The 27,233-nt window shown below is 34.8% G+C and overlaps 4 protein-coding genes, 1 long non-coding RNA gene and 1 pseudogene across 7 annotated transcripts; 4 read left to right on the top strand and 2 right to left on the bottom strand.

The window, feature by feature from the left end:
• The first annotated feature begins 8,990 nt into the window (after nucleotides 1–8,990).
• On the top strand, nucleotides 8,991–10,732 carry LOC140961664 (uncharacterized). Its single transcript, XM_073420323.1, has 4 exons — nucleotides 8,991–9,564; nucleotides 9,657–9,762; nucleotides 9,853–10,458; nucleotides 10,697–10,732. The coding sequence occupies exons 2-4, from the start codon at nucleotides 9,682–9,684 to the stop codon at nucleotides 10,730–10,732; spliced, it is 723 nt and encodes a 240-aa protein (XP_073276424.1). The 5' UTR covers nucleotides 8,991–9,564; nucleotides 9,657–9,681.
• Nucleotides 10,733–10,736: 4 nt separating this feature from the next.
• Nucleotides 10,737–14,784, top strand: LOC140960743 (uncharacterized). Of its 3 annotated transcripts, none has more exons than XM_073418996.1 (11): nucleotides 10,737–11,106; nucleotides 11,175–11,384; nucleotides 11,460–11,552; nucleotides 11,630–11,752; nucleotides 11,841–12,230; nucleotides 12,313–12,570; nucleotides 12,675–12,940; nucleotides 13,055–13,231; nucleotides 13,366–13,401; nucleotides 13,669–13,767; nucleotides 14,504–14,784. In XM_073418996.1, the coding sequence occupies exons 1-7, from the start codon at nucleotides 10,744–10,746 to the stop codon at nucleotides 12,765–12,767; spliced, it is 1,530 nt and encodes a 509-aa protein (XP_073275097.1). In that variant the 5' UTR covers nucleotides 10,737–10,743; the 3' UTR covers nucleotides 12,768–12,940; nucleotides 13,055–13,231; nucleotides 13,366–13,401; nucleotides 13,669–13,767; nucleotides 14,504–14,784. The 3 variants fall into 3 exon arrangements, with proteins under 3 accessions (XP_073275097.1, XP_073275096.1, XP_073275095.1); XM_073418995.1 differs by having other exon boundaries at nucleotides 13,298–13,401; XM_073418994.1 differs by having other exon boundaries at nucleotides 13,055–13,401.
• Nucleotides 14,785–16,178: 1,394 nt separating this feature from the next.
• Nucleotides 16,179–16,949, top strand: LOC140961723 (nuclear transcription factor Y subunit C-9-like; annotated as a pseudogene).
• Nucleotides 16,950–23,166: 6,217 nt separating this feature from the next.
• LOC140961663 (uncharacterized) lies at nucleotides 23,167–24,592 on the bottom strand. The gene is made up of 5 exons (XM_073420322.1): nucleotides 24,518–24,592; nucleotides 23,642–24,368; nucleotides 23,431–23,561; nucleotides 23,299–23,355; nucleotides 23,167–23,208 (listed from the first exon to the last, which is right to left on the bottom strand). The coding sequence occupies exons 1-5, from the start codon at nucleotides 24,590–24,592 to the stop codon at nucleotides 23,167–23,169; spliced, it is 1,032 nt and encodes a 343-aa protein (XP_073276423.1).
• A 148-nt stretch (nucleotides 24,593–24,740) lies between these two features.
• Nucleotides 24,741–26,093, bottom strand: LOC140961917 (uncharacterized). Its single transcript, XR_012172414.1, has 3 exons — nucleotides 25,926–26,093; nucleotides 24,938–25,401; nucleotides 24,741–24,813 (listed from the first exon to the last, which is right to left on the bottom strand). It is a non-coding gene; the product is annotated as an uncharacterized lncRNA (long non-coding RNA).
• Nucleotides 26,094–26,809: 716 nt separating this feature from the next.
• LOC140961662 (probable enoyl-CoA hydratase 1, peroxisomal) lies at nucleotides 26,810–27,157 on the top strand. The gene has a single exon (XM_073420321.1). It carries the CDS (start codon nucleotides 26,810–26,812, stop codon nucleotides 27,155–27,157), a length of 348 nt encoding a protein of 115 aa, XP_073276422.1.
• Nucleotides 27,158–27,233: the final 76 nt, after the last annotated feature.

Here is a 27,233-nt window from a genome sequence, read left to right as displayed (position 1 = left end):
GATCTGAATCAATCTGTTAAGGTTGTGCTTTGGTTGAGTAGTCTGAAATGTAAACTGTTAAATGTGCTCAAACTATATGAAAATATATAGACTGTAGAATTATTTAATTCAGTGGCTGGAAGACTTGATTGTTAGAGTTTCCGGTGTTCTACACTTTGAATGTTCTGCATATTTATAGTTGAAAGCTCTAACGGTCGGATTTGCTTTTCAACGATCATCTGTACTGTTTCCCAACAACATGAGCAAGTCCTTTTCAATCTTCATATGTATCACTAAATGCTCTTTAATATTCTTTTTGTTTTTGTGACTTTAAGTCCATGCTATTTGAAAAGCTAAAAGACCGTAGACCAAATATGTAACTTTCTGCCAATTCGGGGGTTGGTATGATACTGCGTGATCTTTCCATTTTCAGCATTCGTCTGAACGACTTGACTTGCAAAATCCTCCTAGAAATGCTCAAAACTATCCATTTGTAATGCAGTTGGAATGAAACGATTTGAATCTTTGCACTACATTGAATTTTTGGACTGATCAATTTTGTTAGATGATTTCTTGCAATTGGAGTTCAATAAATACAACAATTTGATTTCTTGAAACAACTTGAAATCTTGAATTGATTCAGCAGTCTGAAAAATCTATTTTACATAAAAGAGAGTGGTTGGATCTTGAAACAGTTCGATGCTATTTATTTTATCAATTACAAAACTTGAAACGTCTACTACTCATTTTTCTTTAAAATGTACAAGAATTTTTTTTTCTTCCTTTAAGCTTTCGGCCGAATTATTTCAATATATATAAATATATAATTTTGCACCATTTAAAATAACTCACCAAATATTTTACTCAAAATCCAAAACGCATTGCAAAGCGTAGAATTGTCAACCAAAACCAAAAACTATCATTTTCCAAAATAAAATGTAAACTCTTTAATTATCTCAAAACCACTCAAAATCATAATAGTCATAAACGCGATCAAAATCTTTAAAGTAATCTTAAATCATATAAGTGCGGAAAAACTAGCAAATGTCCTCGGTTTATGTGCACCATCAACCCAGATAGTTCAGCCATCAATTCTTCCATCATCAACGAAATCATGCTCACCTCACACCTAGTGACTCTATTGACTCAGCAAACCTTAACCATGATAACAAATAATACATATACATTCACAAGCAACATTGAAAGATACTTTTAGTAAAATAGCATTTCATGAATATGCATAACTTTAAATCTTTTTTTTCCTTTCATCATGTCTTTTTTCCTTTTATTGAATTCAGATCATTAATTATGACTTTCGTTTCAGCTTTGGGTCAATGGACCCATCTACGTATAACCATGGTACCAGACGTTGAGGACATCAGCGACATTCTCACCCGTCAACTGAACTTTGGCCTTACATATCATCATATCCTTTCATTTTAGTCACAATCAAGTCACCTCATTCAAACTTTCATTATATTCATCACTTATAAAAATCATGCATATATATATCATTTTTCCTTAAAACCAAGCATGCAACACGTTTTTTAGCGTAATCGTTTTTCATCATAAATTTCCATAATCTTTTAAAATAACCTTTTTATCATCCATTACAGCATTCAGGGTACTGCCAGGACGTCTAACTTTTTGCAGGTCCCTGAAGTCCTAACTTTCCTAATTTACCCTTGTACCTTAAAACGGTGACCCGAATCTATCCAAACTTAACATAACACCTTAAAATACACCCATATGCATTTCTTAGATGTAAACTTAAGCTCCTCGAGTAAATTCCCAATTCGTTTTAAAACATGAACCTACGTCCCGGTTTTAACCTGAATCAACTCGAAACTTAACCAAACTTGAACCATAGCTTATTAACACCTAAAAATACCCTATGCAACCCAATTCATACCATTTAAGACCCTGGAATAGCTAAGAACGCCTACTGAATTTTCTGCACAAATTGATCAAACCCTAGCCCAAGCCAACCCCAAATCCTTCGAACCTAGACCCTAACCGAGTGGACCAGCCCCTGACCAACCCTCCTAGGACCTATACCGAAGCCCTTAGGACCCACTTGGACCAGACCTACTTAGCCATGCACGAGGACGTGCATGGTTCTTCCACATACGTGCGGCCACGACTAGGTTGTTCCCTAGCCGTGCACCCCTCCTCTCCTAGCCTCCTCAGCTTTGCGTGGACCACCATGGCTCGACGCTAGGACCTCATGAGACCTGCCCCTCGCTTGGAAGGCACCCAACGCGGCCTCCCCCTTTTAACCTTCCAAAATCGAACCCTAGCTAGTTTGAAACCCAAATTTTCATTCTGCCCTAACCTTGCTTCCACCAGCCCTGAACCGTGGCCCCTAAGGACCCTTAAACACACCAAAATTTATTTATAATTAATTATATATACACATAAATAAATATAATATCCCTCACTTATAAAATTGGGGGTTTAATAATTGTAGTATAGTGATATAGTATTCATTGTATCATATTAAAATAACAAATCAAGATAACCACTTTTATGGTACCAGACATTTGATGTTAGTTGATAATAAATACTCAAAATTATACCTAAAAATAAATATTAATTAGCAAAACTATAATAACTAAAAGAAGAATATACAAAACTGTAAACAATCTTACTTGACCAAGAGTGCATTCTTTTCACCTTGACATCAATGGATTTAGCTTGCCATAAACTTTCTTGAATTTAACATAACAATCATGAATGATAAAAAAAAATATAATTTAGAACTTTTAAATTATGTGGGTTCAAGTATGACGATATTTTCATCTCAATAAAATGTTTTAAATAAAATGTCATAGATAGTAAATAAATAGAAAGAGTGAATTGATATCTAGAGAGTCTTGTGAGACCATAACATGGTTATCCAAGCCCACTCTATCATTTATTTTGTGAGATATGTGCTTTTTAGAATACAACATCAGTCATCAAGTCTGAGAATGATATCGAGGAATAGTTTTGAGGACAAGCGAACACAAAATTATCAGAAAGATATGGCAAGCAAAATTCAATAATTCAATATATATAAATCCAACGCAGAGATAATTTCTAGAAATATTTAGCTTCCAAGTCTATCAAAATCAATTACAGTAGCTCTAAACTCAGACAGAAGCAAATGAAAATGAGAGAATATAAATATGAATACTATAAGGATCATAAACAAGTCCAGTGAAATATCGATGAAAGCGAATTTATCATTTTAACAATAAAAAAATTATAACATTCAAATCATGTCAAGGAAAACCAATCCAATGACAATGATATGGTTGCATCTGGCGTAGAAGTTCTATTCAAAGTCATTAATGAGTTTGATAGATGGTTTTTTATTTGATGACCAACCTTCTGAAGGTATAAATACTTATGTTTCCAAATATGTTGTTGAGATTCTGTGTATAAAGACCTTGTCCAAGAACTTTGAAATTCTCTTACAAATTGAATTGAGACACTACAGATACCCACAGAATTCTGTGCTATTACTGATCAAAATGCTGAAATATGAGTTTCATGCAATCTAGACACAAATTAGGTAATACACATCAAAATTCATGCATTTATAAAACTTTGAACACAGACTTTCAGATATCGAAGCAGCAACCAGTAACAGTTAAGACAGATCTTGCGCTAACTCAGTCACCAGCACTAATATCTAGTGTAAGAGTGAAGTGGGTCACCAGTTCATCATCCACAGTTTTGGTCAATCGATGATTTTGCTCTCTCTGACGACACAAACACAAACACAAACAAAAAATATTACATACTGTTAGAGAGACTTTTTGGTCACGTAATGCAGGTGATGTAATGGGATTAACTCAACGGCACATATAACAGTCTCCATCTATGATATATAGAATCTGGTAGTCAAAGAAAATGTGAATTATTAACTTCGTTCTCATAACACGAGGATAAGAAAATTCCGGCACCATAATTACTCGAGTCGCATATTGGTTGAGCAGACTATTTGAGGCATATTAATATACGATATCAATCATTAAATTTTACACATTGCCACCAACATAATGCATAAATGGCTTGCAGTTCTAAATATAAATCATAGTAATTAGAAACACAAGGTGCACTAGAGCTTAAACGTAGAGCCTAGGCACAAGGTGAGACACACACCTTATTAAAGTGAAGAACTCAAAACAATAGTAAGAATAGTAAAACAAAATTCATAAGTATATAAGTGAAAATATATATATGTTCATTTCCTTGCTTCAATTGCTGATTTACTATTTCCACATTGAATTGTGTGCTTAGAAGGGACTTGAGCCTGCCTTTATAGTGCACCAAGATTTATGCTTTACGATTAAGGCACAGACTTCATTAAAGGACAATGCTTTACCTGGAGTCGTGACAGAAAGGCAAAGCCTTGACAATCTTAAGTCTAGGCACAAGCCTTGTGGCATTCAGTATGATACAAACATAGAATCTAAACTTTCACGAAACTCTTAATATAGAACATTTGAATTTCAGAATCCAAAAAATGATACAACCAAAAAAAAATTACGCTTGCATGGAGATATAATTGGTGAGTGAGTTTTATTAATGCAATCAACTTTAATGCATTCAACAGTAGACATTTTAATGATCAATCTAGCATCAGTCATAAATGTCAACTCACAAATATCAACTATTCCTGCCTCTCAAAAGTCATTTATTTGCCATGTGTTCTAATTTCTATTGGGAACTATGGATCTTAGGAACAAATATTTCTCAAAGAATTAACGCATTTTAAGACCAAATAGACGCAAAAACATGTACTAATAAAAGTGCGCATTAAAGATTGCTCCCTTCCAAAATATTAGAATTAATTAGCCTCACTTCTCTTCAATGAGGACTGTTGAATATCACTAAATAAATATATTATATTCACTATAGAATCATGAAGAGTCATAGGAATCAGTCAGAACTTATTGCTATCAGGAACACCATGCCAATGTCTTTCTAAAAAATCCATTTAATATTTGATGACATCAATTAACAATATGCATGCCTCCTAATCACCTGCTCAAGAACAGCACATCATACACCCACATGTCTGTGTGAATCTATGCATGTGTGTTTATATGAGTGATCTAAAACCTTTTTTTTCCCAACCAAAATCATCTTTTTCAGTTTGTGCTCTTGAGATTATATGGATTGATAACGAGTTGCGACTAGCAATAACCTACAGACATTGAAGGAATATAACTAAAATTCACCAATCAACTTGACTAATAAAGAATTTGAACCCAATATAAATCATTCGGTAAGCAAATAACGTGATGGGCTGAATTTTTACTAACAACCAAACTCAATCGAATCCCACTAGAATTTTGGTTCGCCCCAACTTCATGGAGGTATATTTTCCTATCAAACCATACAAAAAACCTACTAAACAAAATTTAAACAGTGCAAGAGTTGATTGCATGAAGGAAAATTGATGAATTCCCTGCAAGACAAACTAATATTATATCATGAGGTGAATAATTCAATGAATGAAACATTACTATTGATATAACTTATAAGTGAGCCTTTTAACTCATCATGCTACTTTCATATTATTTTGACGTTCAAACACGATGTGACATGTTATGGGTACACATTAAAAGGATTTGGCTATTAAATTTAATTTCTTAAGTTGAATTCGAGAAGCACTGTTGAAAAGAAGAACCTGACAAATTACCGCCTGATTCAGATTATCCCTCCATGACAAGCTTTACATCTTCCGATTTCATGGAAGATGTGACATAAACTACAAATTCTGACAAAGAACCACCCATTCCAAACACATCTCTCTGAATAAAGTCAGAAAATATTCATTACATCTTTCCATTAAAAAAAAATCATAATCAAAATCCTTACCAATCGACTTGCTATTTCACTAGGCAAATGGAACATAAATTGGATATAAACAACTGAAATGGTAACATTTTATAATTATTTTTTCATGGGAAAAAACTCATCGACCCATTTAAAAAACTATAACAAATGGAACATAAATTGGATATAAACAACTGAAATGATATCGAAGCAGACGAAAGCTGACCATGTCATCGAGCTGAAGGCGGGACTTGATGGCCTGAAAAGTGTTGGATTGGAAATCAGTAATAGTGATTTGTAGAGAAGCTGAATCACTCTGCAAGGGGATGCACATGAAACAGAAATGGCTCAAGTGAGGTACCAGCACTAGTAGAAAAATCAGATTTTTTACTTCGGATGTTTAAAAACACGGGCTTCACTGTATTTTTTTATTATATTTTACTTCGGCATATCAATGTTGATGAAGTAAAAAATAAGGAAAATAAGTTCATACTGAAGTAAAAAGATGAACCGATAAGTTTAATTAATTTAATATCGTATATCCTTCAGGCGAGCTCATTTCGATCGATCCACATTTTCCTTCAAAATTAACCCTAATTTCAGTCTTCTTCGCTTCGAACCGCGCCGCGCCGCCGCCATTCCACGCACCGCAGCCGCCGTTCCACCACCGAGAGAGAAGAAGGCGGGACGAACAACACCACCACTACCACCACAGTTCCAAGCACCAAGAGGGAAGCTGCGACTGGAGATACACCACGTTCGCTTCAAACCACCAACACCACCGCCGATCCACTCACCGAGAGGGAAGCAAAACACCACCACCACCACCACCACCGTTCAAAGCACTGAGACGGAAGAAGCGACTGAGATATACAACCGTCGTCCCCTGCGCCTTTGTTTTTTCTCCATTTTGACTGGAACAATATTGCTTTACCTGTGTTAGTCCGTCACCAGTTTCCCGAGGTAAGGTATTCATTGGAACGATAATTGGTTAATTTCTTGTTGTCGCCTTGGTTGTTCGTCTCTGGGTTCCTAATTTTCGGCACATGTGAGAGTAATTCAAATCAAAATTAATTAGGAACAATGTTGCTTTATTTTCATCAATAGGTAGTCTTCTTTCGTTTTTTTTTTGCGTTCAAGAAATTAAATTGAAAATGACATTATTAAATGTAATATTTTCAGGTTTAGATCAAATTTATTGTTATATATTTCTGGTATTTTGCTGTATTGAAATGGATAAATCTTGGATTCACTCGGATATAAGGTCAAAACAGTACGAGGATGGTGTGGAACTGTTTGTCAGAGGTTGTTTAGAGAATCCCCATATTGATCTCAATTTATTCATTGTCCTTGGTTGCAAATGTAAAAATCTTAAAAAAAGACCAGCTAAGTCCATTCAAGAGCATCTTTATTTCCATGGTTTTAGTCAAAATTATGTGAATTGGATTTTGGCACGGTGAGTCTGCTGAAAGTGACAAAGTAAATTGGAGCACCAACAAGGAGCCAATTGGTAACTATCACGGAGACTTTGAAACCACTAATATGTGTGAGGCAGCATATGATAACTATACAGAAAATCCAGAAGGGTTTATGGAATTTTTGGAGAAAGCAGAGACCTTTGTATAATGGATGTAAGCGTTACACAAAGTTGAGTGCAATTGTGAAACTATACAACACCAAAGCAAAGAATGGGATGAGTGACGCTCTATTTTCCGATCTACTAATGGATTTTGGGGATATGCTACCAGATAATCAAAACCTGCCAACCAAAATGTATGATGTAAAAAAGACATTGAGTTGTTTGGCGTTGAGTCATGAAAAGATTCATGCTTGTTCCAATGATTGCATTCTTTATAGGAAGCAATATAAAGACTGCGTAAACTGCCCTAAATGTGGCTTGTCACGGTGGACGCTAACCAAGAAGAACGTTGAGAAGAAAGGTGTTCCTGCAAAGGTGTTGTGGTATTTCCCTCCCATACCAAGATTTAAGCGCATGTTTAAATCTCTACATACCTCCAAAAATTTAACATGGCATGCAGAAACCACAGGAGTTCCCGGTCAGTTACGTCATCCAGCTGATTCACCATCTTTGAAGTTGGTGGATCATATGTGGCCCGACTTTGAAAGTAAACCAAGAAATCTTCGCCTAGCACTTGCAGCTGATGGCATTAATCCTTATAGCAACCTTTGTAGTCGGTACAGTTGCTGGCCAATTATGTTGGTCACCTATAATCTGCCTCCAAACATGTGTATGAAGAGAAAATTCATCATGCTAACTATGCTCATTTCAGGGCCTAAACAGCCAGGAAATGATACAGATATCTATCTTGATGTGTTAGTTGAAGATTTACAACGATTGTGGGATGGAGTTGATGGTGTCTATGATGCTTATCGAAGATAAATTTTCACTCTTAAAGCAGTCTTATTATGGACCATCAATGACTTTCCAGCCTATGGTAACCTTAGTGGATGTACTACACATGGTTATGATGCATGCCCAGTATGCAAAGAAGATACTTGTGCAAAGCATTTGGAAAATGGGAAGAAAATTTCATTTGTTGGTCATAGACGATTCCTACCACGATTTCATCCATATCGGAGGCAAATGAAAGAGTTCGATGGTATGGAAGAACATGGAGAATCATCTACACCATTATCTGCTTTGTTTGACAAGCTTTCTGACATAAGGTGTGTTTTCGGAAAGAAGATTAGTGTGAAAGGTAAAAAGAGAAAGAATGCAAAGGACAATAATTTGGAAGATAGTAAAGAAGAAAAAGATTTTGGATCAACAGATTTCAGAAAATGTTGGAAGAAGAAATCAATTTTTTTCAATATTCCTTATTGGAAACACCTGCATGTTAGGCATTGTCTCGATGTGATGCACATAGAGAAAAATGTCTTCGAATCTCTCGTTAATACTTTGATGAATGTTAAAGGAAAAACCAAGGACAAAGTGGCAGCTAGGTTGGACATAGTTCAAATGGGAGTTAGGCCTGAATTGACACCTAAATTTGGTGAAAAAAGAACATATCTTCCTCCTGCTGCATGCTCATTCACAAAAAAAAAGAAAAGTTACAAGTTTGTCAGTCGATAATGGATATAAAAGTCCCAGAACGTTTCACATCGAACCTAAAAATCTTGTGTCCTTGTCTAAGTTGAAATTGATTGGCTTGAAATCTCATGATTGTCATGTTCTAATGCAGCATTTCCTGCCAATACTCATACGTGATGCGTTACCAAAACATGTTAGATATGCCATCATAAGATTATGCTTCTTCTTCAAAGATATTTGTTGCAAGGTGATAGATGTAGCCAAGTTAGATAAGCTGCAATCTGACTTGGTTGTTACACTCTGCTTATTGTAGCAGTATTTCCCCCCTTCTTTCTTCGATGTCATGCTTCACTTAACAGTTCATCTTGTTCGAGAAGTTCGATTATGTGGACCAGTGTACTTCCGGTGGATGTACCCGTTCGAAAGATCCATGAAGATGCTTAAGAGTTATGTAGGCAGTTGAAAACATCCTGAAGGTTGCATTGTTCAGAGATATTCAGCCGAAGAAGCAATTGAGTTTTGTTCAGAATACCTAAATGACCTTGATCCTATTGGGGTCCCTCAATCAAATCGCGATCTCAATCAAACATTCCTGGCTTCTTAGCATGCAAAACACCAATTATAGTGCCACAAGTTGACCTTCAACAAGCACATTTGATTGTGCTGGAAAATACAGAAGAAGTATCTCCCTACATTATGTAAGTGTATTGCATTATTCTATAATTCTGCACCCATGTGATTGTCAATATTTAATATCCAACACAAATCGCTATATAAATATTTCCTACAGTGAACATAAATATTTCCTGAAGTCAATGTTTCCGAAAAAAGAGAAAGATGAAAGGTGGATACAAGATGTTCACAATAAGAAGTTCATTGACTGGTTTCGTGCAAAGGTTAGGTGGATAAATCTGCTTTATGCATTTTTCGGTGAACAGTTTGTATCTAGTATTTTAATCACCCTATTCTAATTGTATAAATGTCAGGTGGATGCTGAAATAGATAGCTGCAATGGTGGAACGACATCAACATTGACATGCTTGGCTCATGGTCCACGTGGGCAAGTCATTAAGTATAGTAGTTACGTGATAAATGACAATTTATACCAAACAAAGGCACGGGATGATGAGAGAGTTTGCCAAAACAGTGGGGTTTCTCTAGTTGCTAGCACCATGCTTGTCTGTAGTGCCAAAGATAAGAATCCCTTGATGACTGATGTGACTTTCTATGGAGTGATTGAAGAAATATGGGAGTTGGACTATCATCAATTTCAAGTTCCTCTTTTCAAGTGTGCGTGGGTTGCAAATGACAAAGGAGTAATCAACAATGATGAATGTGGATTCACCTTGGTCAATATGAACAAAATAGGGCACAAGAATGACTCATTTGTCCTTGCAAGTCAAGTCAATAATGTCTTCTATATTGATGACCCATTACAAAAAAGGTGGTCAATTGTACTCCCTGTGCCAAATCGATGTTACGAGGGAGATGATGATGGTTGGACTAGTATTCCTGATTCTCGACCAATTGATGATGTTGATACTCATTGTATTCCGGCTCATGAAGTTACTTTAGATAAAAAACTGAGGGTGGTTGGGAAACGAACAAGAAAAAATGATGTTTTTCACTTTTATATCATGTTTTTTTGTTATGCTATAAACATAACCTCATTGCTATTATTTATGTCATGTTTATTATTTATGTCAGGTTTCTACAAGTCATGTTTATTATTTATGTTATTATTGTTTCTGTTATTATTTATGTCATGTTTATACATGTCTTATTAGAATTATTGTTTATGTTATTTTAATGGTTAATGTTATTGTGTAGGTTTTTAACATTGGTTTTATTCATGTAAATATGTAGAAAAAAGCTCAATGGGTCATAAAAAAAAGGAATCAAATGCTACAGTTGAGATGATACAAGGAGTACATGATGATAAGCTAAATAAAGTTACTAATGCAGAGCACCCTGTACTTACTGATGGAGAAGAACATCCTGTAGATGTGCAGAGGAACAAGCGAGGCCCTACGTTGATGGGTAAACTAATTGCTACTGCCAGATGGGGGAAAAAAGCTAAGATTGATTATGATGACATGGGGCGGCCAGCATACAATGCAAGTGGAAGGGCTTTACAATCATACATTGGTTCTGTTGCTAGAGCCATGGTGCCAATCAGTATAAAGTCATGGCCTGAAGTTCCAGAACACATAAAACAAAAACTGTGGGAAGAGATCTCGGTAAGTACAACCTTCAATTTGAATTCACAGTCATACTTGCACCTCTAACTAATCTGTTTTTGTTGCAGAATGTCTTTGAACTAGCGCCACAAAGTGAGTATGTTGTGATGAATTCAGCATCTCAGAAGTGGCGAGATTTCAAAAACAAATTGACTAGTAGATTTGTTTGGCCGAACAAAGATAATCCTGAAAAGTTGATTTCTCCGCCAAGTCAGTATCAACTCCCAATAGCAGATTGGAAAGCATTTGTGGATGCGAGACTGGATCCATCATGGGAGGTACTTTAATAATTGATATGTTTCCTCACGAATTTATTAAATTCAATACTTAACTGAGCCAACATAATGAAGTAGGTTACTCATGAAAAACAAAAACAACGGACCATGCATTGTAAATATCACCACAGAATGTCTCGCAAGGGTTACATCGGCTTGGAGGCTGAACTGGTAAGAAACAGAGCAATATATTTGTAATTTTTAGCATGTTCTTCATGTTATTAAACATATGAATTTTGAAATTGTAGCGGAACAAAAACTTGGTTGCTGAAGATGAGGAAGTTGATAGATCTGTGCTTTGGCGTAAAGCTCGAGAAGACAAATCTGGCAACATAACATGTTCGGAGACATCAGAAGTAGCTGAAAAAATTGTAAATGTTTAGTTTTATTCAATCGCCATATTGCCTAGATAAATAACACTGTAGATTGTGAATTGATTTGTCATGTCTCCAATTGCAGGATGAATTGTTGGAAAAGAAAGGCAAAGGAGAGTTCAAATCTTCTGGAATGAATGACATGTTAACCGCTGCCTTAGGAAGCCAAGAACACTATGGAAGGGTTCGAGGTGTGGGAGGTTTCGTAAAACCACAAGTATACTTTAAAACTCCAAGAAAGAAGAGAGAAACAATCTCAAAAGCTGTGATTGAAAATGTAAAAGCACAATCGGAGGAGACTAAAAGTTTGAAAGCTGAATTGGAGATGCTGAGGTCTCAACTTGCTGCTGTGATTCCATTAATCAATGATCGATCTTCTGAGACTGTAGCATCAAACAAGTTCTCAGGAGTGAAAGACTCAAAATTGTCAGATGATGTGCAAGAAGTTTATGATTGCGGCACTTCAAATACGAAGGTTGTATGTCTCTGAATTTAATGTCAATTAAATTCTATTCACCTCCATATAAAAATATATCATGTCTTTTTGTTCTTGAAAGGGGAAAAAATGTCACCTGGCTGTAAAAGAACGCAAAAACGTGGTGGCTTATGGCACAATAATATCAGAAGGAGGTCCAAATGTTATGATTCACCATGTTCCACTTGGGGAAGAGAACTTCAAGGTATCTATTGATGTTGTCTTAGATGAAAAAGCACAGCTTCCGATCCCAATTAAGTTTGGACCAACAATCATCAATGATGTTGTTGGATTCATTGTTGGTTGGCCTAAAGAGTTGGTTATTTTTCCAACGACAAAGGTATTTTAGGTTTTCATTTGATTTTGTGTTTGCAATTGTCAGATATGTTGCTCGAACAATGTTTTATTTTAAAATACTTGTATGAATAATATTTTAAATTGTAGAGGAATGGGAAACCTCAATCATTTGCGCTTGCGGATGTTCCTAGTCAGCACGAAAAGTTCAAAGAAATTAAAAAAACATTACCCATGTCGTGAAAGTATATCTACTCTCATGTTGTTAGATTGCTGAATGAATCGGATACCATATACATTGAGTTTGAGGACACTATGTTTGGACATCCTAAAAGCACACGGTTGCTAAGAGAAGATATCTTACGCTTTATGGAGATGAGGGAGATAGGTGCCAGACAAATTTTAGTTTACATGGGGTATATATAATGTCTAACTTACAATATTTGTGCATTTATATAATATTTTTTGTGGTACTTGTTCATATTTTGAAAATTTTCTAAACGATATATTTGTGCATCTATATCTTGCAGTCACCTCTACAAATATTTGAAGGAAAAAGACAAGGCTGATTATTTTTCGTTTGTGGATCTCGGTAATATACCTACATTCTCGATTGGCACAGATGGCCGTGACTTATCACAACATATTGCTGACCAGTTGGAAGCAGTGTGTAGAGATAGCATCTGCCTCATCCCATACAATACTGGGTAAGATTTTAGTTATTTATAGATTTCTACTTCATGATAGTCAATGCTGTAATTTCATTTTTTCAGGTACCATTGGATCTTGACTACCGACAACAAAGATAAGAATATGATATATTGGATTCTACGTCTAACAGGAACCGAGATGATACATGGAAAACTATTGTGACAAAGTAGGTAGTAGCTTATGTTGATTTTGAATACATTAACTTATAAATATGCAAAAAAATAACTTCTTACTTTTTAAAATGTTGTGGGGTGAAGATGTACAATGCCTCGAAGGGTATTTCTAAAGGGCCAGGTTTTAAAATATTGACGGTATGTATCGTACTTATTTATGAATACATGAATTGATAGTGGTTATTAATTAGATTGTGATTGTTCCATTAACTTTTCAATTCCATTGTGATTGTTGCATTAACTTTTCAATTCCATTATAGGGTAATCTAAAACAAAGTGGTTCTGTTGAATGCGGATATTGTGTGATGAGGTACATGAAAGAGATAGTCGATTGTGATGATCCACAGTTGGAGAAGATGGTGAAGATGGTGAGTTTCATCTTGAGATAAATTTGTTGATTGATTGAGAAGAATTGTTGCCATGAAGATATATTTTATTGTTGAGATAATGTGTTGCCATTGGGATATATTTTATTGTTGAGATAATGTGTTGTCATTGGGATATATTTTATTATTGAGATAATTGCTTGAGATGAATTGTTGTCATTGTGATAAATTTTATATTAGTGATATTTTAGCTGAACACAGTAAGTTGTTTGCCTTTGGATTCTGCAGATTTTATATTAGTGAAATATGGATTTTGTATTCAGATTTTAGCAGTACCGTAGCTGCTAAAATTCAGATTTTGTATGTTTTATTCTGCAGTGTGAATAACCACTGATATTAGTGAATAACCACTAATGTTAGCCGAGTCAGAAACCATAGGCTCTTCAATGAAAAGTTTCATGAATTGGTAGCCGATTCAGAAACCATATCATCTTGAATAACCACTGATATTAGTGAATCGGGTCTAGAAATTGAAAAGTTTCATGAATTGGTAACTCTTGAAAACTATACAGATCCCCATGATTCTTCAAATCCGTACCATTGCATAATATTGCTTTTACCTATCTTCTTCGTTCATTTTCCTTTGTTGTATCTACAAAGAGTGTGTAATATGTTCAGATTCCATCAATTTAAATACTTTTTAAATATATATCTGTCAATTTTTATATAAAGTACAAGAATCTAATGTATTTTCTTTTTTAAATTTAAGTTTGCAGGATGCATCAAGAACCAATATTACAACCAATCTCAATATGATGAGGTCAGAAGTGAATGGAGTGAATTTGTCTACTCCTATGTAGGTGCTTAAATGGATGGTGTATGTTGGGATAAACATTTTGTGTCATTGTGGATTTTTGGATATACTTTTGGTTTTGTGGATATATTTTTTGGTTATTTGTGGATTGATGAATATGTAATTGTGGATTCGTGGATATTCATCATTTTTAGATGGATAATTTATGAATTTAATTATATTAGTGTATTAAGTCATATATTGCGAAGTCTTTTTTTAACAATTACTTCATCAAAATAAAAAAATAATGAAGTGTAACAGATAAATTACTTCGTTGTTATTTGCAAGTTGTGAAGTAACATAATATTAAATACTTCGTCAATAAGAAATCAGACGAAGTGATATAATTAATTTACTTCACCATTGTTCTGTAAAAACGAAATTGTTTTGCGCAATTACTTCCCCAAAATACAAATTATTGAAGTCTTTCGAACCACTTACTTCGTCACTAAATGTAAATTGTGAAGTAACATAATTTAAAATACGTCAACAAATAGGATAAATGTTGAAGGTATAGATTATATTTACTTCAACAAATAGGATAAACTATGAAGTTGTTTGCGTCTATTACTTCACCAAAATACATAACTACGAAGTCTTTCAGATGAATTACTTCGTCACTCAATGTAAATTGTGAAGTAAAATATTATAAACTACTTCGCTAAATAATAATTAAGACGAAGTTACATATAATCTATTACTTCACTATTTACAAAAATCGATGCAGTAAAACACATTTCTTACTTCGGCACGGGTCCAATTCTAGACCGGTTTTCGAAGGAAAACCGGCCAAAGACTTCAGTAATTTCAATCATATAACTTCGGTTATTATGCGAAGTAAAAGGTACATCTATTACTTCACGTCCATATACTACGACAATTAACTACCTTATTACTTCATTGAATACGCGAAGTAAAAAGCGATTTTTCAACTAGTGCAGAACAACTTTGTTTCTTTCACCTAGAATGTCAGAAGCCGTTCATTGCCAGCTCTTGGCATCGACGATTACAACTCGCCCTCTTGAACCTAGGTGTCACATGATAATCCAACCTTTTATAAAAAAAATTATAAAAAAGAGGTTTAAGATCTCAATTACTTAAAATTTTTTTAAAAAAAAGATAAATTGAGTTCAAAACCCCGACCCCTTAAAAATATATTTTTTTTAAAAAAAAAAAGAGGAGTCAAGGTTTAAGACCAGCCCTTCATAAAAATATTAAATAAAAAGAAAAGTAGAGTTCAAGAATCCGACTCCAATAAATAACTTGGAAAAAAAACAGGAGACGAGGTTTAACATCATGTCCCCTCATAAAAAATTAAACAAAAAAAGAAATCGAGTTCAAGACTTTGGCCCCTTATGAAGAATTTTTTTAAAAAAAAAGTGGAGCCGAGTTTAAGACACTAGCCCCTCATAAAAATGAGATAGAGAAGTCGAGGTTCAAGACCTCAGCCCCTCATAAAAAAATAAACAAAAAGAGAAGTCAAGCTCAAGACCTCGGCCTTATAAAAAAATTTTTAAAAAAAAGAGAGGAGCCGAGGTTCATGACCCTTGCTTTTAATAAAATATTTTTTTTAGAAAAAAGTGCTTTCTCATGTGTTACTGGTGATTTTAGGGAGTTTGAAGAGTAAAGGATTTCCGAAGATTATAATTTGTAATGGAGCAGAAAGGAAATGGACAGTCGTCGGGTATTGGGGTAGTGGGTAGCTCTGCTCAGATGCCATATGGCATGATGTCATATCCGGCCAACCAAATGGTTGGAACCTCTTCTCCAGCACCGATTGGATCGATTCAATCGTCCCAAGCTGGTGGTCTTTCTGCTCTCCAGCTCAGATGGCACAACATCATCTTGCCTACCAGCACATACATCATTAGCAGCAGCAACTCCAAAATTTTTGGGCTAGCCAATATGAAGACATTGATCAGGTAACCGACTTTAAGAACCATAGCCTGCCGCTGGCTAGAATCAAGAAGATAATGAAAGCTGATGAAGATGTTAGAATGATCTCAGCTGAAGCACCTGTTATCTTTGCACGAGCCTGTGAGATGTTCATCCTTGAGTTGACACTGCGTGCATGGAAACACACTGAAGAGAACAAAAGGAAGACGCTTCAGAAAAATGATATTGCTGCAGCAATTACAAGTACCATAAGAATGCTCGTTGTTGTTTTATGTAGTTAGGTCTTCCGCTAGCCACATTCTCACAACCAATAATGGCCGGTGCTTGTATTGTAAACCATATTATTTGCAGCGTTTGTATTGCTAGCTACGCGTGTGTAATCTTGGTCCAGAGACGATGTTGTAATGTAAAAAAGTTGCAGTTGTTAGCTTTGAATGTTGTAATGATTAATCTCATCATTTCGATAATAATAATAATCTTTGCAAGATCATCATAGTTTTATTCTAAGTACCTGTTCTTTTCCTTCTTTAGTCTTGACGTTGACAACTTGTGCATATAAGTAACAACCACAAAGAGTAAGATTGAGTGAAAGTGAAGTTGATACCACTCATTCTTCAATTTTAAAGTTCAAATGAAAAGAATTCCTTTGAAATTGAGATTGGCATAATTTTTGGATTTAACGTTCTCTCTGCGAATCGAGGCTTGAAATATGATAGTATTTGCAAAATCATTTATTTTTTACATACGTTAATCAAATATACAACATGAAAACTGACAACAAAAATTTTTTAAATTCTAATTTCGATAAATTATAATTTCGGTTATTTTTTTAAATGAATTATCACTACAAAAAAAAAAGAGAGTAGCGACGGCCCAAACCGTCGCTAAAAGGATAAGGCGACGGTTGTAGCGACGGTTTGGAGATCCGTAACAGGAGGTCGCGTCGCTATCTATCAGCGACAGTTTCTCAAACACCGTCGCCCGTAGCGACGGTTTAATTGAACAAGATCGTCGCTATTTTAGCGACGATTAACGAAGAAACCGTCGCCACTTTAGCGACGGTTATAAACACACCGTCGCTAATATAAAGCGACGGGTTTTGAAAAAACCGTCGCTATATGAAGCGACGGAAAAACCGTAGCTATATGAAGCGACGGTTTTTGACAAACCGTCGCTATATGAAGCGACGGTTTTTGTAAAACCGTCGCTATATTAAGCAACGGCAAAAACCGTCGCTATATTAAGCAACGGTTTTTAAAAGAACCGTAGCTTAATGAAGCGACGGTTTTCGGTAGATAAGAAATTAAAATTAATCAAAATACTATGCCAAATTTCATAGATACAATACACCGAAAAATTTAAATTTAAATATTAAATTTTCTGTAAAAAAAACGCTTTAAAAACTTAACTTGCGTGAAGATATGCAGATCCACGTAACGCTGGAAGATCACACCGACGAACAAATCTACGAAATTAATATAAAAATATGTTAGTACAAAGTAAAAAAAACCGATAATGCGAAAAAATCGATAGACTCTCGCTACAAAGTAAAAAAAATCGAAAAGGCGAAAATCGCTGAAGTAAAAATGTTCCAGAACTTCAGTATATAAAGAATCATAGCGACAGTTAGTGAAAAAACCGTCGCCATTAGCAACGATGTTGATTAACTGTCGCTTTTAGCGACGGTTTTATGAAAAAACGTCGCCGATCTAGATCGGTGACGGTTGTTGTTCAAATGTCGCTATTCGCGACGGACAACAATAACCGTCGCTATTAGCGACGGACAACAATAATCGTCGCCACATATGGCGACGGTTTTTATTATACCGTCGTACATATAACCGTCGCACAAAATAGCGACGAGTTTTGACAAACGGTCGCTAATATAGCGACGGTTAATGTCAAACCGTCGCTACAATAGCGACCATTTTTGATAAATCGTCGCATACTTTTGTAGGCGACAGTTTAATGAAACATCGTCGCTATAATAACAACGGTGTATCAAAAACCGTCGTCATATGAGCGAAAGTTTTTGAAAAACCGTCGCTAGATAGCGACGGTTGTTTAATAACTGTCGCTATATCAAGGAAGCGACGGAATTATCAAAATCCGTTGCTAAAATTGCGACGGTTTAGTAAAAACTGTCGCTATACTAGCAACGGTTTGTCAGAAACCGTCGCTATTCTCACTTTTTTTTGTAGTTCGATAACTCAAATCATCCACCAGCTATCAGTCTAGCTAAAGGTAATTAATACTCTTATCATATTCAGATATTGAGTAGCAACTTGTGAACACACAACACTATACATGATAAATAATAATAATGATAAATAATAATAATGATGATGATGATGATGATGATGATATTAAAAAAAGGTTAACGTTGCAGAGGAAAAAAAAGAAATAAAATTTTGAAAAATTCGCTCGAAAAATGATTCCAAAAAATGGGGGTTTTAAATCCCTGCATATAAAGAAAAGGGCAGTTACCTCTTTTCAAAATTTTTTTTCCGCTCCTCTCTTATGATGGATAAAGAAACGATCGACTCAAGTAGCGAGAAAGTATCTGATCTCGAGCTTTCTGAATCTGAAAACTCATCAAATGAAATCGAAATTCTACACCCAGGTGGAAATGTGGAGACTTTTGGCCGTCCGGTTCTTCAAGAACCTGTACTCCAGGCGGATAATCCGGTGCTTCTACAGAACGTTGAAAACCCTCGTGAAAATGTGGAGACTTCTGGTCAAGAATCTGGACTCGAGGTGCCTAATCACGAAAATTCTTATGTAGTCCAGGAAATTAGGATCGGAAATATCGAAAATGAAGATTCTGGCCTCATGGGTAATCGCGAGAATTCTCGCCCCGTCAATTTGGTTGTCGAGAATCTTCATATCGGAGGCAATAATATACCTATATCCAGGGCTGGTGGTCTCGGAGACGCAACATTGAAGATCTTGAGTGGAATTTCTGCAATTGTTCACTGCTGTGCCGTTGTTTTCGTGGCACTAAAGATTGGGCAGGGGGTTGATGGTTGGAAGAAATCTGGGTTTCCCATAAAGTTAAAAACAAAAATAACATTTTTCGGTCGAGGTAAATAGATATATGTGCTAAATGGGATTTTTTGTAGTTTCGGTTTCTAGTTGTAAAAAGATTTGGAAATTCTTACTGTAATCAATGGAGAAAATACAAAGGACATTGCCAAGTTTCAAGCTCCAGTACCCTTATTTCTCTGCTATGAGATTCTGGATATAAGTCAGCCTTTTAATTAACTTATAATTAATGCTACTTCCATATAAGACAGATAAAAAATAAAAATTATTTTTCCATGGTTACTTATTCTTCCAAATGCATCCCAACAGCCATGGCTCTGGGTTGATCTCGGCTCGGCTCGTCCGATGCGGAGGAGCCGAGCCCGTTAGTGATCTCAGTACACAGCGATTGTAACCGGTCGACACGCCGATCGAGCTGCGGCTATAATTCTGCAGCCGGCTTTGGCCAAGTCCAGACAGAAGTCTAGGCCAATTCCGGACGACGCCCAGGTCACCATCGCCACCTTGTTATCCAGCCGAAGCCATGGCTCCAAGGTGCTGGACTCTCCGCTATTATTCTGCATTTGTGTATTTAATTAGTACTCGAACAGTTGCGGAATTTATTTACTTCGGATCGGAGGACTGAGCAGAAACGACCAAATTAAAAAGACTCCAACTTTGAAAAGAACGTTAGAAATTATGAATAATTGATTGGAAAAGAAAGTAATCTATATATCATTCCTTGTGTTTTTTGTGCAATGAATTCTGCATGCAAAGCACCTGAAAACAGAAGAAAAATGCAATCAACTTTAATGCATTCCACAGTAGACAAAGCTAGCTACATGTGGAGGCTAGTCGTGATTTCAGGTGCATATATAGTTAAAAGAAAGCTTTTGTCGTCATTTACAGTATATAATTATCTCATAAATATCACATACATACAATATATATATATATTCCGTTTTCCAGTGAAAAAGGGTTACTTGTACCATTTCATTGGAAAATCCAATGATCAAGTTCAATCTATATTCTTTAATTTATGTTTAAAAGTCAAATTTTATGTTGCCCGTTTATTTTTTATTTTTTAGTTTTCTTTTACTGATTATGTTATTAATTAAATTTATGTTTTGAAAATATTGTCCTTGAATTCTAAATTTTATCTTTTATTAATTGTGTTAAATTAAATTTGGGTTGTTTAATTTTTCATATTGTCCATTTATTTTATCTTTTTGTCTTTTATTATTTTTGTGTTTTCTTTTATTTATTATGTTAAATTAATTTTGTATTTTGTTAATTTTTTGTGTATTAAGTTATTATTTTCTTTTTGTGAATTTAATTGGGTATTTTTTTTGTCTTTTATCAATTGAGTGATAACCTCATTATGTATGGATTGCCAGTTTTGGCTTGACCACAGTGACAGCGAACCATGGAACGGATGCTACCGTTCCAGTTACAATGAAATTTCGTGGAACGGTCGCGGAACGGTTATTTAAAAAAAAATATTATAAATATTTAGAAATATAAAAATTAAAATAAATATCATTTAAATAGATTATTTGATGTAAATAAGAAATTTAAATATTTTTAAAATTTTATTAACAATTTATTGAACACAATTTATATCGTCATTATATTTAAAATATTTACAACCATATCAAAAATTAAATATACTATTAAAAATTATTTGTATTTAATTAATTAAAACTTTAAAATATTTTCGATTGGATATATATAAGTTCGCACAAATTTGAATCAATTTAGAGTGATGGACTAATAATAAGCATCAAATCTTATATAAAATGATGTTACAAATTATTTAACATCAATTAAAATAGAAATTTTTTATAATTAACTTGGTTTTTTTCACACTTTGTAATGAAAATTTCTCAATAGAAATAGTTGACTTGCGGTCTCTTCTTTATTAGTCTTTCATTGATGGATGCAGCGGGAAGAAGACTCAAGATTCACCATCTCACATCAACCGATGTGCTTTGCTTTCCAATGTTCCTAGTGAAATTAATGTTAAGCTTATTAAATTACTCATATCATATGATAATATAATAACAATGAGAAATGAAATATAAGTTGATGAAAACAAACATTTATATAGAAAGGTACCTGTAAATGCNTTTCTCAATAGAAATAGTTGACTTGCGGTCTCTTCTTTATTAGTCTTTCATTGATGGATGCAGCGGGAAGAAGACTCAAGATTCACCATCTCACATCAACCGATGTGCTTTGCTTTCCAATGTTCCTAGTGAAATTAATGTTAAGCTTATTAAATTACTCATATCATATGATAATATAATAACAATGAGAAATGAAATATAAGTTGATGAAAACAAACATTTATATAGAAAGGTACCTATAAATGTTATATCATCGAGACTAATACCATGAAGAATGACGTGGAGGAACAAAATCATTAGTGTATTCTTCGTCGGGATTCAGTTGAGAAAATTGATCTCCACCATATGGTTGCTGATATAAACCAGTGTTAAATTGTCCTAGTGGATATGCATTGAATAGTGGATTTGAAACTGAATGTATATGGTGTAATGAGGGAGAATTTAATAATGTATCGTCACGACGATGGTAGTCTCCAAATTCTTGATGTCCAAAAGAATTACTGGCCTCACTTGAAGATATAGAACCATGACCATCATGTCTAATACCAGTGGTTGCTGGTGCTTGAGGATTATGATATCTATTTCGACCACTATTAGAAAATCTCTCAAATTGATTATTCCTAGAACTGGTGTATTGAGACGATCCATAATCATGAGATGATAAATCATCATGTCTTGTGCTATAATCATGAGAATACCCAAAGTCTGGTTAATTATATCCAATGGCACCACGACCAAAATCTTGAGAGCTCCAATGGTAATTTCTCGAATCATCTCCAAACTGAAATTGATGGTGACCTCCCAAGCCCAAATTTTTTATTTCCTCTTCAACACGCATATATGAATCTGAAGATCCACTAAAATGTTCATCATCTTCAGCACTCGAGAACCATGTCAAACTTGCTAAAAAGCGACGTTCTTCTATCCCAGGACGATACCCATGATCAGTGTCTTGTATTGCATAATAATTCTCTTTCCCCCGTGCCCATGACATGCCAGTATCATATTGATCATCTTGACATGCTTGATCAGCATCTCCATGTTTTTTGCCACTTTCCCGATTGTTCCCATCACCACTATCATCATTGTTGTCACTTTTATCGTCATTGTCAGTTTCATCACTTTCATTTAATATGTTACCTTTTTCTTTTGATAATCTAGAGGTGCCCTCATTGTTTTTGTTCTTGTTGCTCTCTTGGGCATTTGATATTTCATAACCTTGATATAACCATTCTAAGTCATCATCTTGCAACACAGAGGGTTCATTATCTCTAGTCCATTCATTTAAAATATCATCATCTTTAAATATGTGATCAAGATCTATAGGATTATAATAATCATCATCTCCACTTTTTTGCATCAAATTTCGTACTCTTAACCGCATATTGTAATGGACATATACCAATTTATGCAATTTTTCAATCGCCAAACGATTGCGAAGCTTAGTATGTATTAAAGACCATGTGCTCCAATTTCTCTCACAACCAGAAGATGAACATGTTTGACTAAGAACTTTAATTGCAAGTTTTCTTAGGTGGGGAGCTTCTTCACCATACTCATTCCACCATTCAGCTGAGAAATGAAACATATGATATATATTGTATAACTTTAATATCTATGAAAAAACATAAAGAAATTCAAACCTGGAAGACTTTTTTTAACCGCCATTTTTGCAAGTGGGGATCCAAACTCTCCAATTTGTTCAGTAAACAATTTAATCTGTGAAGCATGTTTGATAAAAACTATAGTATAGTGGATATAAAATATGTTAAGCAAAACTTATAAATATCATACCTCATTAATCATTGCAGCTTGTGTATTTAAATCGGGCTCTAGTCTTTTGATTACTGTCTTCAATCCTCGTCTTACTTCATCAGTGTAAACACAGGTTCCAGAATATTGGAGCATTGGATTGAGAAAATATGCTAAAAACACACAAATTTAAAATTATATAACGATAACCACAACAATGGATTTATTTTTTGTAAATATAATCTAATTTTACCTGCAGCATGTAGGTGTTGGTGTAATTGATTATACCAACGCTCATCAATCACATCCCAGTACAATTGCCAGTCTTTCACACTTTCTTTTATAGATAATTTAGCTCTATCCATTGCTTCATATATAATCGAAAGCGTTGGCTTATTGTCTTGATCAACCAACTTCAAAACTTTGACGAGAGGTTCCATTGCTGTGCATATATCACGAGCCGACTTCCAAAATTTTGTGTCCAAAATGATCGCTGTAATTTTTTCGACATCTTTTCTTCTCTTGCTTGTATTGTTGTACTCATGCCACTCAACTGAAGTGCACAATCTCTTCAAATCTTGACAATACCGGAAGAGACTTTCTAAAGAAATAAATTCAGTAGCAAAGCGAGTGATTCCAGGTCTCAACAATTCACGATCATTTGTGTAGATTTTCATTAAGTTCACGATTTTGTCACTATTGTATATAAAACTTGTTATTTGCTTTGCTTTATCAATGCACCTTTTTACCTTTGTCATCTTACCAATATCTTCAAGCATAAGATCAATGCAGTGTGCAGCACAAAGTGACCAAAACATGTGAGGTCTTTCAATCATCAATTTTTGTCCAGCAGCTTTGTTTGCACTTTCACTATCTGTAACCACATGTACAACATTTTCTTCTCCAATATCGTCAATAACATTATTCAAAAGAGATAATATAAATCGACTGTCTTTCTTTTGTTTGTGCAATCCACTGAACTATGAAATATCATGTTGCGATCGCAGTATAACATAAAATTAATGATAGGATGCTTGTTGCGTGTGCTCCAACCATCACACATTATTGTGCATCCATATTTTGGCCATTTGGATTTTAATGTATTCAAATATATAGTGATATCTTCTACCTCCTCTTCCAGGAAAACACCACCTATTTGACGTCTCGAAGGACCTTGTACTCCATCTGCGATGGTATTAATCATTGCTTGGTAGTATGGACCACTATCTGCTGCATGAAATGGAATTGCATTGTATATAAACCATTTTGAAATAGTCTTTGACCTTTTCAGGAGCAAACCAATTTTTTATACTCTTTCGTTTTGTTGAAAACATGTAAGAATCCTCTCGTACCTAAAGCTACGAGTCATCTGTTTTCTTAAATTGGGATTTGCACTTGGTGATGATGAACTACCACCAACATTTCCTAAAATTAAATAATATAATCTAATCAGAATTTTTATATTACTCCATTAAAATTAAGTTTTTAAAATGATACATTAATTTTGAACCATATCGGATTCAACTATAAAAATAAAATATTTATTTACCTGAACCATATCGGTTTTGCATATCTTCCTAAAATGCTCTTGTTCTACGACTTTCTTTCATTGCTTTTCGCAGTGCCCTATTTTCTATATCTTGTAAAGTTTCTTCATAGGTATTATCAAATTTATCATCATCTCCACTGTCACTGCAATTATCGAGTCCGTGTATGCTCTGTTGAATTGCATTAATAACAATTTCTTTCTTTTTTTTGATTAAATTTCTCTCGTTCTTAGTATCTTGAAGATGTTTTCAGAACATCAATGATATTTCTTTTGGAGCTTTAGTGCATGACTCAACATTTCCAGCAACATGAGCAATATGTTGCTTTAATCTTGTAATTCCACCAGTTATAATTTTTCCACAAAGTTTGCATTGTATTGTCTTTCTATCACCTCCGATGGATTTACCAAACTCCCAACCAATATCGAGTTTTGGAGCCATTGTTCATAGGATTTACTGATTTACACTTTAAAATAAAGAAAATGATAAATTGTATCAAGAAAAAAGTGTAACTGATTTGCATTTTAAAATAATAAACCAAATATATAATAATGTATATATTTATTTAAATTGTTTTTTCACTGTCTGGTTTTTTTTTCCTTTCCAAACTTCTTTAATTATACTAACATATTAATTGCTTAATTTAAAATTAAGATACGACAAAAGATTTTATTAAGATGAATTTAGTCGCTCTTCAATGGATAAGGGCCAGGAAAATACGGTACTCGTAATCCTATTATGAACACTTTTATAAATTCCTAATTTTATTTTTTTTAAATACTTGCATATGCTCTGTTTCGTACTAGAATAAATCAACGATCAATAATAAATATAATTAAAAAAATCAATAACGTTACCTCTTAATATTCACTAGTACGAAATAAATTATCATATCAACGATCAAATTAATAACATGTCAATGTTAAACATTATTACAAAAAATACAATACAAAACAACATTAATTCAATAATAATAAAATAAATTAATACCTGAATCAGAAGAAATGCTTCCACTTGGGATGAAAATATGCGAAGATCGGTGGTGTTGAATTGCAATTGAATTCGGTGTGCAGATGAAAACTTGCGGAGAAAGTAAATTCGGTGTGCTAGCAAAATGCGGACATCGGTGCAATTTAAAGAGGGAGAGGAGGAGTCACGGGACTCAAAATTGCATTATTTGTACTACAAAGCAAAGATACGACGTGCATAGGACCTACAACGAATAAATTTAGCGACGGTTTTTATTCAACTGTCGCCGATTTTAATTTGGGTCGGTTTTATTCAAACCGTCGCTAACTATAGCGACGGTTGAATAAAAACCGTCGCTATAGTTAGCGACGGTTTTACTATGGCGACGGTTTGAATAGCGACGGTTTGAATAAAACCGTCGCCAAATTAAAATCGGCGACGGTTGAATAAAAACCGTCGCTACATACATAAAACCGTCGCTAGTAGCGACAGTTCAAAACAAAACCGTCGCGAATTGCATTCCGGTTCCGGTTCCGTTCCACCGTTATATCACTGTTTTCCACCGTTATATCCCCGTTTTCGGTATATAAAACGCCGATACAAGCCATCAACCTACACACCCCGGAACCTCGTCAAGGTTGTTGACGTTCCGGTTCCGGAACGCCCGTTCCGTTCCCGTTTCGGCGAACCATGATCCGTAGAAATCGCTGATCTGGTTGTTGGTATTGGCTGTTTAATTGATTGTTGAATCATGGAATTTATATCCAATCTTCACTAGCGTTGTTTCACAACTGAAGGGAGTTGCAAGTCTTGATTTTTATTCAGATGGATTTGAATTGATTTTGGGTATAATAATCAGGTTTCTTTATGATGTTAAATATTTTTTGTACTTTTTCAAGTGATTAATGAATGGGTTACGCAGGTTTGGAATATTTCCTTCTTGGGGTCTGTCTCAGAAGCTTTCTCGCATAATAGGGCCGAATCGAGCTCGCGAAGTGTCTATGACGGCGATGCCTGTGACTGCTGAGCAAGCTGAAAGATGGGGTTTGGTTAATCATGTAGTTGAAGAAAGTGAAGTACTGAAGAAAGCTCGAGAAATTGCGGAATCCATGATCAAGAATAATCAAGACTTGGTGCTGAGGTATAAAGCAGTTATAAATGACGGATTCAGAATGGATCTGGGTCATGCCCTTGCGCTGGAGAAGGTAACAAGTGTTTCTGCAGTTTCCCTTTGCTGCTATAATTTCCTTTGATTGTTTTGAAATTGAGTTGTTCGTGAAAATGCTGTCCCAAGTGTAACTTTTTATACTGCTGGATTGGATTGGATTG

The sequence above is a fragment of the Primulina huaijiensis genome, chromosome 16 (genome assembly GCF_012295235.1).
Source record: "Primulina huaijiensis isolate GDHJ02 chromosome 16, ASM1229523v2, whole genome shotgun sequence".
NCBI lineage: Eukaryota > Viridiplantae > Streptophyta > Magnoliopsida > Lamiales > Gesneriaceae > Primulina > Primulina huaijiensis.
Note: the sequence above shows the minus strand (reverse complement) of the source record. Positions and strands in the feature narration are given on the sequence as shown.